This window comes from Brassica rapa, chromosome A07 (assembly GCF_000309985.2).
Source record: "Brassica rapa cultivar Chiifu-401-42 chromosome A07, CAAS_Brap_v3.01, whole genome shotgun sequence".
Taxonomy (NCBI): domain Eukaryota; kingdom Viridiplantae; phylum Streptophyta; class Magnoliopsida; order Brassicales; family Brassicaceae; genus Brassica; species Brassica rapa.
The window spans coordinates 18,577,929-18,593,274 of record NC_024801.2 but is presented as its reverse complement, the minus strand read 5'-3'; the positions used below and the strand labels follow the sequence as shown (position 1 = coordinate 18,593,274).

The following is a 15,346-nucleotide window of genomic DNA, read 5'->3' as shown; positions in this document are numbered from 1 at the left end:
GGATGAATTAATCTTTATCTTGACTTGTCTTTAGCCAACGCTGTTTGCATTCATGAACCATGCAAGTCATCAGGAGGAGAGCGGGATCATGGTCCTTGAGCAATACAATCATTTCATGTGTCTTCTTAGTAACTCATCTTTAAAAAGGAAATTTCATATTTATGCTTTTTTTGAGATAAAAGAAAGAGAATCAAAAACCTCTATGCGGAAGAGCGGTTGAAGGCGATTGTGAAGGCGATCGTCTCTACCAATTTTCTTCTCCAATTTTAATCATTTACCAGACTCCTTCTTTGTTTAATTTTTCTCTTTATTGCATGGTTTTCACCACCTAATCAATTCTCTTCATCTTTTTCTTAAGAAAATCACAAAAGAATTTGTTTCATACGCGAACGTGAGTGCAACACCAAAACAGAATTATGGTTCTATGGATCTATGTTTATCCAAATATCACTTCCCATAGTTCTATCGGGTATTTTCCAGCAATGCTGTTTTCTTGTCAATTTTAACATGTATAGTTAGTTTTGTGTTAGATTCCGATGGTTTTCATGAAAGTGTGACAACTATTCGATGTTTGAAACAAATCTTTACGGATTTGTTACAGAAACACCGCCCGCCAATGAAACCATCATGGATACAACATGAAGAAGAAGATCCAGAGACAAGAGGAAGGATTATGATGTCGGCCAACCAAATTTTTTTCAAAACTTATATTTTGATGCAATATATTTGGTATCATAGTATTTGTTTGAAATCATGAAATACATCAACCAAGAAGCAGGCAGTTTCTTTGTGTATGGCGATATCCTTACGATCATTAGAAAATTGTTCATTCCAATTATTATTTCTTACGGTTGAATCAATACACTGGATTCTGAACCGAAGAATATTAATAGATCTAAATTGAAATGAGACCAATGTAATATAACAAAGAGAACTGATATTTCAATTGCGACAAAGAATTTAAGTTTGCAAAAAGCTCTCTCATTGTTTTAGTTATTTTATTTGGTATTTTTCAATATTGTATATATATTTATATAATTTGTTTACAATCTAATTAATAAATAAATTTTAGTTGTTAAAAAAGAGAAAAAGAATCAGTTCGAGTTAATATTACGACAATATATAGTAGTACTGACTCAAGATTATAATTAGTCAAACAACTTTCACTTTTCATTCCTATTTTATGTTTTATTTTTTTTTAATTACTTAAACAATTAAAAAGTATATATTTTTTTACGATGCTCTTTCTTTTCTTTTGTTTTAAAACTGTTCAATAAAAAGTTTATTTTTAAATTCTACCTTTTTTTTTATCAAACCATACTTGCATTAATCTTAAATATGTTTACGCTCCAACAAAGGAGGATGATACAAGGAGGCTATTAACAGCCAATCAAACAACAACAATAACATAAGGGATAAAATGACGATACAAATCATAAAAGAGAATCATATGAAATCGTATCACAACAAAGTCATAAGCTTCTTCAAAGATCGCATCTAGTGTAACCCGTAGGACCACACACACTGCATCATACGCAGAGAGCATTCGATGGGAGGAAGATCCTTGCAATACCAACGAAACATGTTCATCCAATTCACTCTATATAGGAAGAAATATTAGGAAAGAAGACTGATTTAACTGAAGAACAAGCAGGAAACCATAACCCGCCACATCCATATTTCACGGCTTGAAGATGACAATGAACTTCTCTTCCACCTGCCACAGAGAAGAGAGATACACAAGCCCAACACCAACATCCGTCATGGAACCCGTACAAGAACTGCATACTGCAGACGATCGCGCCAAGGCGATATAAATGCTCCTAGAGGTCGCAAAGGTAGAACCTAATGAAACTACATCCATCGGTATATCACCAACTAAAGTCCTAAACCTCAATTCCAATGTCACCCACACAAATAACTGTCTAGAATATTCTAGATTAACAGAGTAAAAGGAGCTAAGATGACCCTTAAAAACCTTACACGAAAGAGTGGTAGAGAGGTCGAAACAAGAACTGATTGAAGGCCAGTCGACACACCCAAACACAAACATGTATATCACAGGAGAAAGAAACCCGTAGGTTAATGAAGTGTCACTAGCGGACAAAGGGGACCACCACCACCATTCTTTGTCGCCATGCTATATGGATGGAAAGAAACCAAAGGAAACACAATGAGCTTCCATCCCCAAGTGTGGTCTTGATTAAGAGATTGGACAAGAACATGAGAAACAGATTCACCATTTTGCAAAGAAGAGGAGACAAGGAGTTGGCTGGAGGAATGACATTTTGGTTTGGCTCTAGATAGCCTTGAGATACTCTTGAGTCCATAGATTAAAAAGGGAGGAGAATTTATAATTTTCAGCTTTGGTCACACATGATGTAAAACAGTTTTTTTTTTCTTTGAATTAAATTTAACATTCAATTCAAAAAATATATATATTTAATCTGATAACTCCATGGTAAAAAAAACTATAGGAGTTGCCGTTGGCTTGAGTTAACCTTGGGATCAAAAGTTAGAATCTAGAATGCGTATTCTCCAAGTAACCCTAGGAGGAGGGAGCTTTGCATCCCAGTGTACGTAATCCAAAGGATATGCATTCTGTAAAGAATACTTTTCACAGCAGCAGTCAAATTCATAAAGGCTTCGATCCATATCGGAATCTTAGTTTCAGTTTCGATAGTTTTTTCTCTTCTCTTCAAGTTGCAAGGGCAAGGCCACATTTCTCTTCATTTTCTTGATAGTTCGGTTGTGTAGAATCCATGGGGAAGCCATTTAATAAGAAGATAACTTGGGTGATCAAGAATTTCTCCTCTTTGAAATCTGATCAATTCTATTCTGATATATTCGTGGTCGATGGCTGTAAATGGTAAGAGAATAATTAAGACTTTGAGGGGTAACTAAAAGAACGAAGAAGAAAATTAAATTCAGTAACATTTCTGATAAATCACACCATTTATGATGAATAGTTTCTCCTTTCCATTCCCTCCTCACTCTTGTAATTTTATTTATGTCGGTTCTTTTTCTATTAGTTCGTATTGTTGTTGTACATGCATGTAGGTATATTTATGCCTATCCCAAGGGAAAAGATAACGATCACTTGTCCCTGTTTCTGGAAGTCGGCAATTATGAATCATTGCCTATTGGATGGAGAAGACACGCAAAATATTCATTTACCATATCAAACCAACGTTCAGAAAAACTCTCCAGAAAACATCGTAAGTATTTGGACAAAAACAAAACAATAGTTAGGTAATCTGAGAACATTGCTAGATAACCGGTTTCATCCATCTTTCTCATAATTTTGACAGAAGCACATTTCATGAATTAAATTGGTGATCACTATATGAATGAAAAAAATGAACAAAAAAAATTATTGAGGAATTGAAAAAAAAAATAAAATAGGAGTTTTATTTTCATTTTATTCTATATCAAAATTGAAGAGAAAAACTTTTCTTTATAAATTCATTCACCCATGAAAAATTTAGAAGAAATAGTAGGATCCACCTGTCAATAATTTGACCAAAAAATTCAACTTAACTGGTATAAAATACGAAGAACAAATAATTCAGCATAATTTTTCCCTTTCAATATGGTCATCAATTTTCAGTATCTTGTTGGGGGATCTTTTTTTTTTTGAGGTATAAAATGTTAAGATTGGAAAAATTATTTGACATTGTGCAAGGCTAGTTTTGGGCAACTTGAGTTCTATGCATTCTTAAGGCTTGTGTTGGTAGTTTAGAATTAGTGTTTTAATTATTTTTGGGCTAGTATCCTTTATCCGATGTAAATGAACTGATTATATGAATTATGTTTTGTGATTTTACAGAATCACAACAGTGGTTTGAGCAGAAGAGTCCAGGCTGGGGTCGTCTATCCATAATGCCCCTTAACGAGCTCCACGCCAAAGATGCCGGATTTCTTGTAAACGGGGATCTCAAAATTGTTGTTGAGATAGATGTTCTTGAAGTTGTTGGCAGATTAGATGTGACAGAGGAAACTTCAACAATAATAGAAACAATGGATGTTAATGGGTTTCAGATTCTTCCTTCACATGTAAGTGCTGTGTAGAGTTTTAAGCCACGAGAAAGAACATAATGTTGATGCCTTAATGGTCTCCCATAACTATTATCTGATATGATTATATATGTCACAGGCAGAATCTGTGAGCCGTATGTTTGAAAGACACTCGGAGCTTGCATCTGAGTTCCGTCCAAAGAACCCAAATCTGAGGACAGCTTACATAAGTTTTCTACTCAGTCTAATTGAGACTATGTGCCAGTCTCCGCAGGAGCTCTCCCAGGATGATCTGAGTGATGCTTATGGTGCAATTGGATTCATGAGAGATGCTGGATTTAAGCTGGATTGGTTGGAGAAGAAGCTTGATGAGGTGTCAGAGAAAAAGAAGAATGAGAAATCTTTTGAGGCTGGGCTACAAGAAATGGAGGAAGAATTGAGGGACTTGAAGCGGAAGTATTCAGACATGGAAGCTGTAGTGCAGAAAGAGAAGGTGAAGATGTCGGCTGCAAAAGCTCCTCTCTCATTTGATGATGTTGTTTAATGTTGTTGAGATCTTAAAGCACTTGGGAGTTTGGTTCTGGTTTGTTCCCGAGAGAACTCTTAAAAGAGACGCATGATTTGAAATTTTCACAATGGTTGCAAATATAGCTCTTTTTAATTATGTTGATCATAGAATATACAATTTCTGTCAAAAAGTTTCAATATTTATCATATCGCATTCATCAGGATGACTTGCATATGAAAGTGATGACGTGTGAACCAAGTTACAAATAAGTTTTGGAATATTTCCTGTTATGGGAATGTTTGAGTTTTAGGATTTTGCCTTGTGTCTTCTATTCTTTTACTCAATGCCTTCATGAAGAAGAAATGTGATGCCATTTTGTTCATATTCGCTCATGCTATTAATATTAAGGATAGCTGTAATATCTTAATTTTGTGTATGTTGTTAAGAAGGTTAATCATCAAGTATTAAACATCAAGTTTTGCCTTGTTTCTGTCCACGGCTATTTGCTTTCTTTGACATTTATATTATTGAAAAACAGTCAGCTTTCAAACTCCAGTGTAGGAAGAGAAAAAGCCAGAGGATTTAAAATTTATGAAAGACAACAGTGCACTGTATGACGTTTCTTTCTGCGCTTGCTAGTCAGTGTGTCGGTTTAACAAAACATAACTACGATTCTCAATATTTTGTTTAGTATTTGAGCCCAAGTCAATCTCACTTAAACAATGCCATTAGTCTAATAGTCTAGTCCTAGTCCTAGATGTTCGTTTTTTTCTTCTTTCAGTTTTCAGTTTTTCGAATGTAGATATAAAACCGTTTGAACATCTATGAAATTTAAGTTACAAAAAAAGAAAAAAAAATCTATGAAATTTGGTTCAGCTTTAGTTTTCCGCGTGCTAAACAACTCTTTTTTCTCTCTAGTGGGCCGGTCTTTTCGGCCCAAGAAAATATCACTAAAACATCAGTGCCAATCATACGTCTTTCCTTCTGGCGCATGCGACCATCTCAGTTTCTTATTATTACTATAAACTTCGCCTTCGCGAACGTAACCATAACGAATCTCATCTCCCCGCGTTTCTCTCAGAGGTAGATCCTTCTACTCATTGATTTCTGATGCAGATAAGTATTTGGAATTAATATAACTAATAAAATAAATAACAAGATATTTGAAAATATTTCAAATACTTATCTGCATCAATTTCTTACACTCTTCTCGCTATGTAGATTCTGATAATCTGTTAAAATTTTGAATTTGAAGAGAAGTGTGTGTTACGAGCTTATAGAATCTCGAAATTAGGGTTTTCTTTTTTTCTGCTCAAAACAGTTGCTTGATTGTTCGATTTACAAATTCGTAGGAGTCTATATCAATATCAATGGGGAAGGAAGTTGTTAGCCAGTTCACTTGGGTGATTAGGAACTTCTCCTCTCTGCAGTCCGAGAAAGTTTATTCTGATGTTTTTACTGTCAGTGGCTGTAAATGGTAGGGAAAGATTACTACTTTTCTGTTAATTTCGTCCATTTATGTATTTATTTTACTGGGTTTTTTTCATTTTGTCTCTGTTTTATTTTTCTTGAAGGCGTCTTCTTGCCTTTCCTAAAGGAAATGGTGTTAAGTGTTTGTCTCTGTATCTGGCCGTTTCTGGTAGTCAATCATTGCCCTATGGATGGAGAAGACGAGCAGAACTGTGCTTAAGTGTAGTGAATCAAGTTTCTGAAGAACTCTCCCAAACTAAAGGTGATTGTTTCTAGTGACAACTGACAGTTTGATATATACCCAAAATAACCATTTAGACAGTAACAATGCTATTGAACTGGAGTTTTATATTTCTAAACTGTGTTTGAGCTTGGTTGATTCAGATTTTTGTTTCATAGTTTATGCTCTTAGTTCATTGTTAACAGAGATGCTCACTATTTTGGAGTATAGCTCATGGATGGCTTGATTTGATGGGAAGTCAATGATAAGATGTAAGGTTTTTTTTTTTAACAGTTACATACCACTGCTTTGACGCGAAGGACTTCGACTGGGGATTTACGACAATGCTTCCACTTGACAAAATTCATGATAAAAATGGTGGGTTCCTGGTAAACGGAGAGCTCAAAATTGTTGCTGAGGTATATGTTCTTGAAGTTATTGGAAAAACTAGATGAAGGTGGAGGGGAATCCGAATCAGTGAACATGTTAGAGGGGGATGATGGTGCGGAGTCTAATGATTTACTTGAGGTTTCAGTAAATGAAAGCACAGACGTCAATGGCTTTCAAGTCCTTCCTTCACAGGTATTAAATCAATAATGGTGCCAACGTTTCTGTTGCTTTGTTACTCAGAGGAAGAAATGTTGTTTTCTGTTTTGTAAATAGCTGCTCAAGTATTAGAAGATCACACATAAATTCAGTGAACATAAGAAGAAGAAAAAAGTTTTTTGATATATGTTTGTGTGAGTTGCAAAATATGAGGGAAACTGGAATATTGGAGTATTTTGTGGTCTTCTTTGAGTGCTTTCAAGTCTCTGATAACTGCCCCCATGAATGTTAGGTTTTACATTATTCATATTTTTTAACTTGCAGGTAGAAACCATGAGCCGTATATTTGAAAGACACCCTGATATTGCATCAAAGTTCCGTCCAAAGAATGAGCATCTTAGGACAGCTTACATCAACGTCCTCCTCAGCCTGATTAAGACGCTGTGCCAGTCGACTCATGAACTCTCCAAGGATGATCTGACAGACGCATATGCTTCTCTCGTGTACTTGACAAACGCAGGTCTGAATTTAGATTGGTTGAAAAAGAAATTGGAAGAAAGGTCAGAAAAGAAGGAGAAACATGAAGCTAGCGAGAGAAGGATGAAAGAGATAGAGGAGGAGTTGAAGGATTTGAAGCAGAAGTGCTCAAACCTGGAAGCTGAACTGGAGAAGGAGAAAGCAGATGTGTCTGTAGCCAGATCTCCCCTATCATTCGATGATGTTGTTTGATGTGGTTACGTTTGGGTTCTGTTTCGTTGTCTAGTCTATGCTCGTTTGTGTCTTGGTTTTGATTTGGTAGTTTCTTCAAACTCTGGAAGATAAATGATGGGTTGGAAACATCCGCATCTTGTAAAGAAGTATTTTGTGGTGGAGGACTCGTTAGGTTACTTTAATGCACATATGTTTCTTGATGGATAAGTAAAGTCATTGGTGCCTGAGAAACAGAGTGGCACACGGAAGAGTCGGTCTTACAGGTTTTTAATCGTTTTCTATAGTCCTTTAAGATTTTGACCTACATTTAAATTCTATCAGGTAGATGTTCATCTTCGAAATTTTCAGTTTTTTTTTAGCTTTTTAAATATGGTTGTTCAAATACGGTCCTAATATAGCTTCCTTTGAATCATTGACATGTTAGAATGAGCTTAAAAGCCTAAGCAATTTACATTCCTTGTGTGTAAATAGTAACCGGATCTATTAACAAGTTAGGGGGTCAAATGCCCCCACTAGATTTTTTAATTTTTTTTTTATTTCTTCCTCAACTACATAAAATTCACTCATTGACCCCCTATTAATCATGTCTTTGACCCTTAGACCCCTTTCCACATTCGATTTCACATTTCTTAAAATGATATTTTTTCTTACTTTCAACGAAAACAAATATTTAAACAAGTCCAATTTTTATTTCTATCTTTTAAGATATTAGTTGTCGCATTAATGCATGCATTTACTATATTAACGTTTTGTCTTCAATGTTCTTAAAACTGTATTAAAAATCATAATATTATGAGAAAATAAAAATTTAAAATATATGCACAAATATTGTTACGTTTTTTTCATCTTATATGCATATTTTTTTATCGATATTTGTATATAAACATACCCCAATAAAATTTACTTATGGATCCGCCACTGGTAACCAATGTCTCATTTCACATGACTCAAGTGGTAAATTGTGAACCAATGATCTTAGCCTTAGGGCTCTATAGTTTCCTTATTGCAACGTGTTTCTTGATGGGGAAATGGGGAAGTAACTATCTTTGGGTGTCTGAACAGAGCATCGAGTCATTTTCAAAGAAGTAGCTTGACGTATGATGCCATTAATATTCATATGTTAGATATTTGTGCCAACGTTTTGGTTGTTTCATAGAAATTCCAATCACAACACAAGAGACATTTATCATTTGTTGTAGATAATTCATTTCCTTGAGTAGTTTTGTTACTCACGGGAAGAAGATGTGGTTTTCTGTTTTGTAAATCGTTGATGAGGTATTACAAGAGCACATATAGATTCAGTGAAAATAAGAAAGAAAGAAAGAAAATCAAAGGAAGTTTATTGACATATGGGAGTTGCAGAATATGACGGAAACTGTAACATTGGAGTATGTTGTGTTTTGTTTAAGTTTTATGCTATTCATCCTTTTTTTTTAACTTGCAGGCCGAATCCCTGAGCCTTATATTTGAGAGACACCCTGACATTGCATCAAAGTTCCGTCCAAAGAATCAGCATCTGAGGACAGCTTATATCAACGTCCTCCTCAGCCTGATCAAGACGCTATGCCAGCCGACTCAGGAGCTCTCCAAGGATGATCTGAATGACGCATATGCTTCTCTTGCGTACTTGACAAACGCAGGCTTGAATTTAGATTGGTTAGAAGAGAAATTGGAAGAAATGTCAGAAAAGAAGGATAAGCAAAAAGCTGGTGAGGAAAGGATGAAAGAGATAGAGGAAGAGTTGAAGGATTTGAAGCAGAAGTTCTCAAACCTGGAAGCTGAGCTGGAGAAGGAGAAAGCAGATGTGTCTGTGGCCAGAGCTCCTCTATCATTTGATGATGTTGTTTGATAGGGTTTAAGTTTGTGTTCTAAGTCGCTTGGATTTTTAGTTATGTTTGGTTTTCTAGTTTCTGCAATGATCTTAGCCTTATGACTCTATAGGTTTCCTTAATTGCAATGTGTTTCTTGACGGAAAAGTAACTATCTTTGGATGTCTGAACAGAGCATATAGTCATTTCCCAAAAAAAAAAAGTAGATTGACGTGTGACGCAATTAATATCCATATGTTAAATAACAGTGACTAGGTGATGTATTAAGTTACTCTTATTAGCTCACGTTTATTTGAGATGCATGTATTTTGTTTTTTATATATATGGTTCAGTTACAAAAGACAAACACACAAAACTCCAGTTGAATCTGCAAGTAAACCTTCTTTGTATCAAGAAAAACTTAGCTCCTTATCATGTGGAATGGTGATGGAACAGTGGAGTTTAATGGCTTCCGAGTTCTCTATTCAGAGGTAATAACAATTATTTCACTTAACAATGATCAACTGTGGTTGTGTTTTTTTTTTTCACATCAAACTTGTTATCAGGTAGACTATGTAAGAAGAATCTTTGAAAGACACCCAGAAACCGCAATGAATCTTCTTCCAAAGAACCAGTTGGTGAAGAATGCTTACATGAACACCCTCCTCGACCTCATCGACATAACTTGCTTAGCTCCTCAGGAGCTCACGGAGGAGGAGCTAAGAGATGCTGAGAACACGCTTTTGGATCTGGTTGGTGTAGGTTTTGAGTTGGATTGGTTGAAGAGGAAACTTGAAGAGCTTTGCGTGAAGAAGAAGAAAATGGAAGCACGCGGTGCACGCATGAGAGAACTCGATAGAATGATCGTGGAACAGAGACAAGTGTTGCTTGCTCTTGAAGTGGAGCTGAAGAATGAAGAGAACGAGGCTGTTTCCGACAGTGCTCGACTCGGTTTCGAGGATGTTGTTTGAAAAAGAAACTCACTAGTGAAGAAGCCTAAATGTTTTTGGTTTCCCTCACGTGCTTCAAGTATATGTGGCTTTTAACTCATTACAAGAATGATTGAATAAAAGGACCAAATGGTCAATATGATCTTTTGTACTTTTATTTGGTATTACTCTATAGCTCAAATCTAAAGTAGTCTGCCTTCAAGGTACATCTAACTCTGCACTTGTTATCTTCCCTCGGCCAGGCTCCATCAACATTTTCATTTTAGCTAGTTCATGTGCGCTAGCCTTTCATCAGTCTCTTGTGCCTCGTGGTCCATTCCCTCTCATGAACGCATACGCCTTCCATAATATCCATTGTACTAATTACTAAACTTGGGTGATCCTAGGCAGTGGAGAAAACTCTGTAGTAGAGGTTATATACAAAGACTCTTGACAGTTCCCAACCAGAGAAGCTGGAACAGAGACGTGGCTCATACAAGTCTTTTGCACAAGGGCATTGAAAAAGCAGCTGACTAAACCATTTCCTGATAGGGACCTGCAGATGGACTTTTGGAATTTGACTAGGTTTTTCCATATCAATTAGGAACAGAGAATCTAGGCTTGGTTAGTTGTTAACGTGCTGAGCTTGCTCCTCCTACACTAGGACAGACCCAATTGGAGAACTGTTAAATATTTAGGGACTTATACTTGTTTTTTTTTGGAACTCCTCAGATAAACTAGTTCTGATTAGCCATTCTCTTAATTCTATTCACTACCACCTTCGAACATATAATAAGGTTTCAATTCGTCCTCTTGCTGTTCTGCTAATTTGGTGTCTAAGGTTGTCAAGTGTTATTCATTGGTCCACCGATTCTGTTGTCAGAACTGCGTCTATGTCATCTAATAATAACTTAGAAACTCTGTTTCAATCTCAGAGCGTAGAATATTGATGTACATGGGGCCAAAATTACGAAACATTGGGCTAACATCATGGTCGTCTAACATCAAACCTTAGGGGAACAAATTGTAAACAGAAACGAATTCAAAAGCAGAGAGTAGAAGAGAATGGGATCAGATAGAGCTAATACGTAAGATGCCATCATTCCGGCGATCAAACCAATAGGGAACAATAAAGTTCAACATTCATCATTCCATTCTCTTTCTCTCCCATACTATTAACTTGAAAAAGATTAGAAATTTAGAGGAGAAGGATCAGATAGAGCTAATACATAGATGCCATCATATCGGCGTATCAAACCAATAGGGAACAAAAAAGTTCAATCATCATATCCTTCTTTTGAATTTTAACAACTAAACAGAACACATAAAAATCTAAACTTGAATTCTATAAACTCAATAAGTAATGAAGTTGAGCCGTCGAGAATGTCAGTGGCGATGGAACTTATATATACATCTGTGAACTTAGGGCTACATCCTCAAAAGACGTAAATACCCCCTGTTATATCTTTCTATTGATAGTGAGCTCAACTAACCCCAGCGTTAGTCACCGTGACTTTTTTCCTTATGCATGTTTGCAATATTCTCTTGATTCCTTTTCTCTTTTGGTGATTCAAAATGCAATTCGGATCTCTGTCTGAAACCATCGTTAGCTAGTAGTCAAAGAAAGTCGAGTATTTAAGGTTAGGTGCTTGCATAAACTTTGTACATTCAATTCTGAATCTTCTGCTTTTTAATAATTCGATTAAACGTCTACATATAAACATTGATAGAGATGCTTTGGCAAATAAGTCAAGTATCATCTAGTAATCACTCATTCCATTTCTTTAACAATGGAAAGTTTTCATACCGATCAAGACAATGTATCTTAACCTTAAACTCAATACAGAGACTTATGATAATCGTTACATAAATGAGATGATAAGTGGCAGTTTCTCATTTCTTGCTTGCTACTAAAGTTTGTGTTCCTTTGTTGGTAAATGATTGAAGAAGAATGATAAGATTCTTAGCGAACAAGCGGGTCTTGAGTGAAAAAGAACTGCAAAAACAGGTTTCCATATGTGTCATTACAGATTCACCTAGAGTATTCAAGGTCAGGGGCAAGAGTTTTGAGATCAAAGTATTTTACCTCGAATGATTTGCCAGAATTTTCAAATTCCAACATGCTCAGTGCAACTTCACAGCTTTGCGAAACAAGCGGCTCAGTGTCTCTTGAGAATTCCTGTAGCAATGCGATGCTCTGCTCATCTGAAAATAGCCAAACAATGCAAGAGTGTAAGTAAAGACAAGTCAAGTTGTGATAGTTCATGGGATGGAGGAAAGATACCTGCAATAGAACCAAGCGCTTCTGCAGCCTCGTGTCTAACCATTGGGTGCTCATTCACATCTCTCAGTATTTTGCTTAGAGTATCTAAAGCAGCTTTGTTTTGTAATTGCCCCAAGACATAAGCAACCTACACAAAATTATATCAATCATTTTGGAGAACAATGAAGCAAAGATCCAAGATAACAGATCTTAACAGACACAGACATATGCAAGTCCATGAACACCTTTGGAAAGCAAGTCCTCACTAGCAATTTAGCAAACAATGACCAAAACTTGACAAACCTCATGACGTAGAAGGGCACTATTAGCACTCAAAGAATCAACAATAGCAGAAACAGCGTCCTCTCCACCATGATTCCTCAGAGCGAAAAGAGCAGCATATCTCTCATACATGCCTTTTGTTTCATCCATAAGAATCTGCCTGTGTAATTCAATGATCTGTCACAAACTGAAAAATCATTTTCTAGAAGTGTTCTGAGTTGGTCAAGTTCAGAAGAACCTCAATTGGTGAACAGAAGAGAATGCAGCGGCAGGAGCCGCAGGGTCAACAGACATGAAAGGCGATCTCTTTGTCTCTGCATCAACAACACTACTCAGCTCTTCAATCCTTTTGAGAGCTAACTCACATGTCTCCCGAACCTCCTGAGCAGGATCAAAGACCAAGCTTCTCTTCAATATATCAGCGTTACCAGCTAAACCAATGGCTCCAAGAGCTTCTGCTGCCTGTTAACACAACATCGCATCAGCAACATATACTGACACAGAAGAAACAATTGACTCTAGCACAAGGATCATCAGCTATACTCAACTCATGGCGCACTATAGGATGCAAAGACATATCAGTAAGAACCGACTCTAGAGCAGGAACCGCTTCAGCGTCTTGCATCTGTCCCAACGCAAACGCAGCTTCATGCGCCAACAAGTTTGATGAGTCTCTGGCCGCTGCACGAGAAGGGAAAATCAAAACACAATCCTTACTTAAAAATCAATCCTTTATTTTGATTTCATACTACTCAAAGACGATCTCAAACGTTCTACTCAAAGTAACAAACTTTTTTGGTTCGAGAGCAGGAGAGACTGAACTAACCGAGGATTAGAGCGTTGCGAGGTGCAGGGCCTTTCAAGTTGCGGAGAGAGAAGAGAGCTCTGAATCGCTCTGAGATAGGCTGCGACTGGTCTAACAATCGCTCGCAGAGAAACTTCTCCATGTTACTTACTCCTCCGCCGTCTTCCGTCGGTGAAGCTGATCCATTAGCTGCCATCACAAAATCTGTTTGCTCGGCGGTTGAAAACAGAGCCGACGACGTCTAGGTTTTTGTATACAAGAGGAGAGAGAATCCGATTCTTGAAAAAGAGGAAAAGACGCGGGACCTATTCCGGTAATAACCAAATTTATTGTTTGCTCCAATAATAATCTTATAATTGTAAATCGACCCCATAGTTTCAATTTCCCCCCCGCGAAGTTTTAACATTTGTCGTCTGTGCGTCTGTTGAGTGTAAGAGATTAACCACAGCGACATTTCAACCGTTTTATTCCTCAATTTCGCAGATCCTGAAGGTGATTGGTATCTGGGGGAAGAATCATCTCGAGAATTCGATTGATCGATGAATCCTAGAAGGTTAGATCCAAGCTCGAATGTTTTTGTTTCTATTCGATTTTGGAAATAGAAATGATCTGGTGATTGTATATGTTCTGTTTTGCAGGGAGCCTCGGGGTGGGAGAAGTGCGCTCTTTGATGGCATTGAAGAGGGAGGAATCAGAGCTTCTTCTTACGCCTCTCATGAAATCAATGAGCATGAGAATGAGCGTGCCTTGGAAGGTTTACAAGACAGAGTCATTCTCTTGAAACGAGTAAGCCTCTCTCATTTCTTCCGATACATTCTAGACAAGGCACCATATAGTTGTAGTATAGAAACCCTATCATAGGTTCTGTCTGTGTGAATGAAATTTGTGAGCATAATCTCACATCAAGTATGAATGATCAACAACAAGCTTTGTAGATGGAACAAAGCATGATAAACGTAGTGATGACATACTATTACAACACAATTTAGACGAGTTCCCATAGTTGTAGAATGCAAATTGTAATAAATCTTAACATTTGCTGGTCAACATTGTTACATCTATGTTGGACTCTGATTTGTCTCTTCTTCATGACCAGCTTTCTGGAGATATAAACGAAGAGGTTGATACTCATAACCGCATGCTTGACAGAATGGTACTTCTCAACCTTTTCTGCTACTTTTGGCCCAGAGAGATGCCATTGTTACTCAACATTTTGCAATATGTTGTAATAACTTGTAGGGCAATGATATGGATTCATCAAGGGGAATTCTCTCAGGAACCATGGACCGGTTTAAAACGGTTAAATCTCCCTTACACTAGCTTCACTCTGTGTTGCAAAAGAGTCTCTAACGTTGAACTGAATCCTTGCAGGTGTTTGAGACAAAATCAAGCCGAAGAATGCTGACACTCGTGGCATCGTTTGTGGGTTTATTTCTAGTCATTTACTATCTTACCCGTTAAAACTGGCTAACCGAAGTATTTTCTGAACATCCATCCGTTGATCCTATGATATTTTCATTATCTATGTTGCCTCCTGCATGTGTGATATGCCTTCTTAGTGTTATAGTATGATCCAGTGCATCTTATTGTATTTTCATGTGATAGATTATTACTGTTTTTTACTCCATTGTGTAATAGCAACGTTTTAAAAATTGGAGCGACGAGGCAATGCAAAGTATTGCAAATAGGCAGGGAAAATAACAAAAATTATTGCACCAGCCGGGAATCGAACCCGGGTCTGTACCGTGGCAGGGTACTATTCTACCACTAGACCACTGGTGCTTGTT

At 36.9% G+C, this 15,346-nt stretch overlaps 5 protein-coding genes and 3 non-coding genes across 8 annotated transcripts; 4 read left to right on the top strand and 4 right to left on the bottom strand.

Annotated features, from left to right (window-relative positions):
• Positions 1-226: 226 nt before the first annotated feature.
• LOC103830151 (protein RESTRICTED TEV MOVEMENT 3) lies at positions 227-4,724 on the top strand. Its single transcript, XM_009105883.3, has 5 exons — positions 227-469; positions 602-2,869; positions 3,061-3,218; positions 3,830-4,056; positions 4,157-4,724. Exons 2-5 carry the CDS (start codon positions 2,763-2,765, stop codon positions 4,559-4,561), a joined length of 897 nt encoding a protein of 298 aa, XP_009104131.1. The 5' UTR covers positions 227-469; positions 602-2,762; the 3' UTR covers positions 4,562-4,724.
• An 801-nt stretch (positions 4,725-5,525) lies between these two features.
• Positions 5,526-9,473, top strand: LOC103830149 (MATH domain and coiled-coil domain-containing protein At3g58270). The gene is given in 6 exon segments (XM_033275238.1): positions 5,526-5,608; positions 5,878-6,002; positions 6,100-6,257; positions 6,510-6,660; positions 6,662-6,797; positions 8,917-9,473. Coding segments are annotated over 5 exon segments (957 nt in total). The 5' UTR covers positions 5,526-5,608; positions 5,878-5,895; the 3' UTR covers positions 9,322-9,473.
• Positions 9,474-9,706: 233 nt separating this feature from the next.
• On the top strand, positions 9,707-10,299 carry LOC103830148 (MATH domain and coiled-coil domain-containing protein At3g58210). The gene is made up of 2 exons (XM_009105880.2): positions 9,707-9,771; positions 9,847-10,299. The coding sequence occupies exons 1-2, from the start codon at positions 9,715-9,717 to the stop codon at positions 10,249-10,251; spliced, it is 462 nt and encodes a 153-aa protein (XP_009104128.1). The 5' UTR covers positions 9,707-9,714; the 3' UTR covers positions 10,252-10,299.
• A 973-nt stretch (positions 10,300-11,272) lies between these two features.
• On the bottom strand, positions 11,273-11,366 carry LOC117127011. The gene has a single exon (XR_004449771.1). It is a non-coding gene; the product is annotated as a small nucleolar RNA Z102/R77 (small nucleolar RNA).
• A 49-nt stretch (positions 11,367-11,415) lies between these two features.
• Positions 11,416-11,504, bottom strand: LOC117127010. The gene has a single exon (XR_004449770.1). It is a non-coding gene; the product is annotated as a small nucleolar RNA Z102/R77 (small nucleolar RNA).
• A 354-nt stretch (positions 11,505-11,858) lies between these two features.
• On the bottom strand, positions 11,859-13,843 carry LOC103830147 (deoxyhypusine hydroxylase). The gene is made up of 7 exons (XM_033275230.1): positions 13,581-13,843; positions 13,302-13,435; positions 12,993-13,216; positions 12,776-12,914; positions 12,494-12,620; positions 12,296-12,414; positions 11,859-12,205 (listed from the first exon to the last, which is right to left on the bottom strand). The coding sequence occupies exons 1-7, from the start codon at positions 13,753-13,755 to the stop codon at positions 12,173-12,175; spliced, it is 951 nt and encodes a 316-aa protein (XP_033131121.1). The 5' UTR covers positions 13,756-13,843; the 3' UTR covers positions 11,859-12,172.
• Positions 13,844-13,913: 70 nt separating this feature from the next.
• Positions 13,914-15,173, top strand: LOC103830146 (bet1-like SNARE 1-1). Its single transcript, XM_009105878.3, has 5 exons — positions 13,914-14,112; positions 14,198-14,345; positions 14,656-14,712; positions 14,799-14,858; positions 14,931-15,173. Exons 1-5 carry the CDS (start codon positions 14,099-14,101, stop codon positions 15,018-15,020), a joined length of 369 nt encoding a protein of 122 aa, XP_009104126.1. The 5' UTR covers positions 13,914-14,098; the 3' UTR covers positions 15,021-15,173.
• A 97-nt stretch (positions 15,174-15,270) lies between these two features.
• On the bottom strand, positions 15,271-15,341 carry TRNAG-GCC. The gene has a single exon. It is a non-coding gene; the product is annotated as a tRNA-Gly (tRNA).
• Between the last annotated feature and the right edge of the window lie 5 nt (positions 15,342-15,346).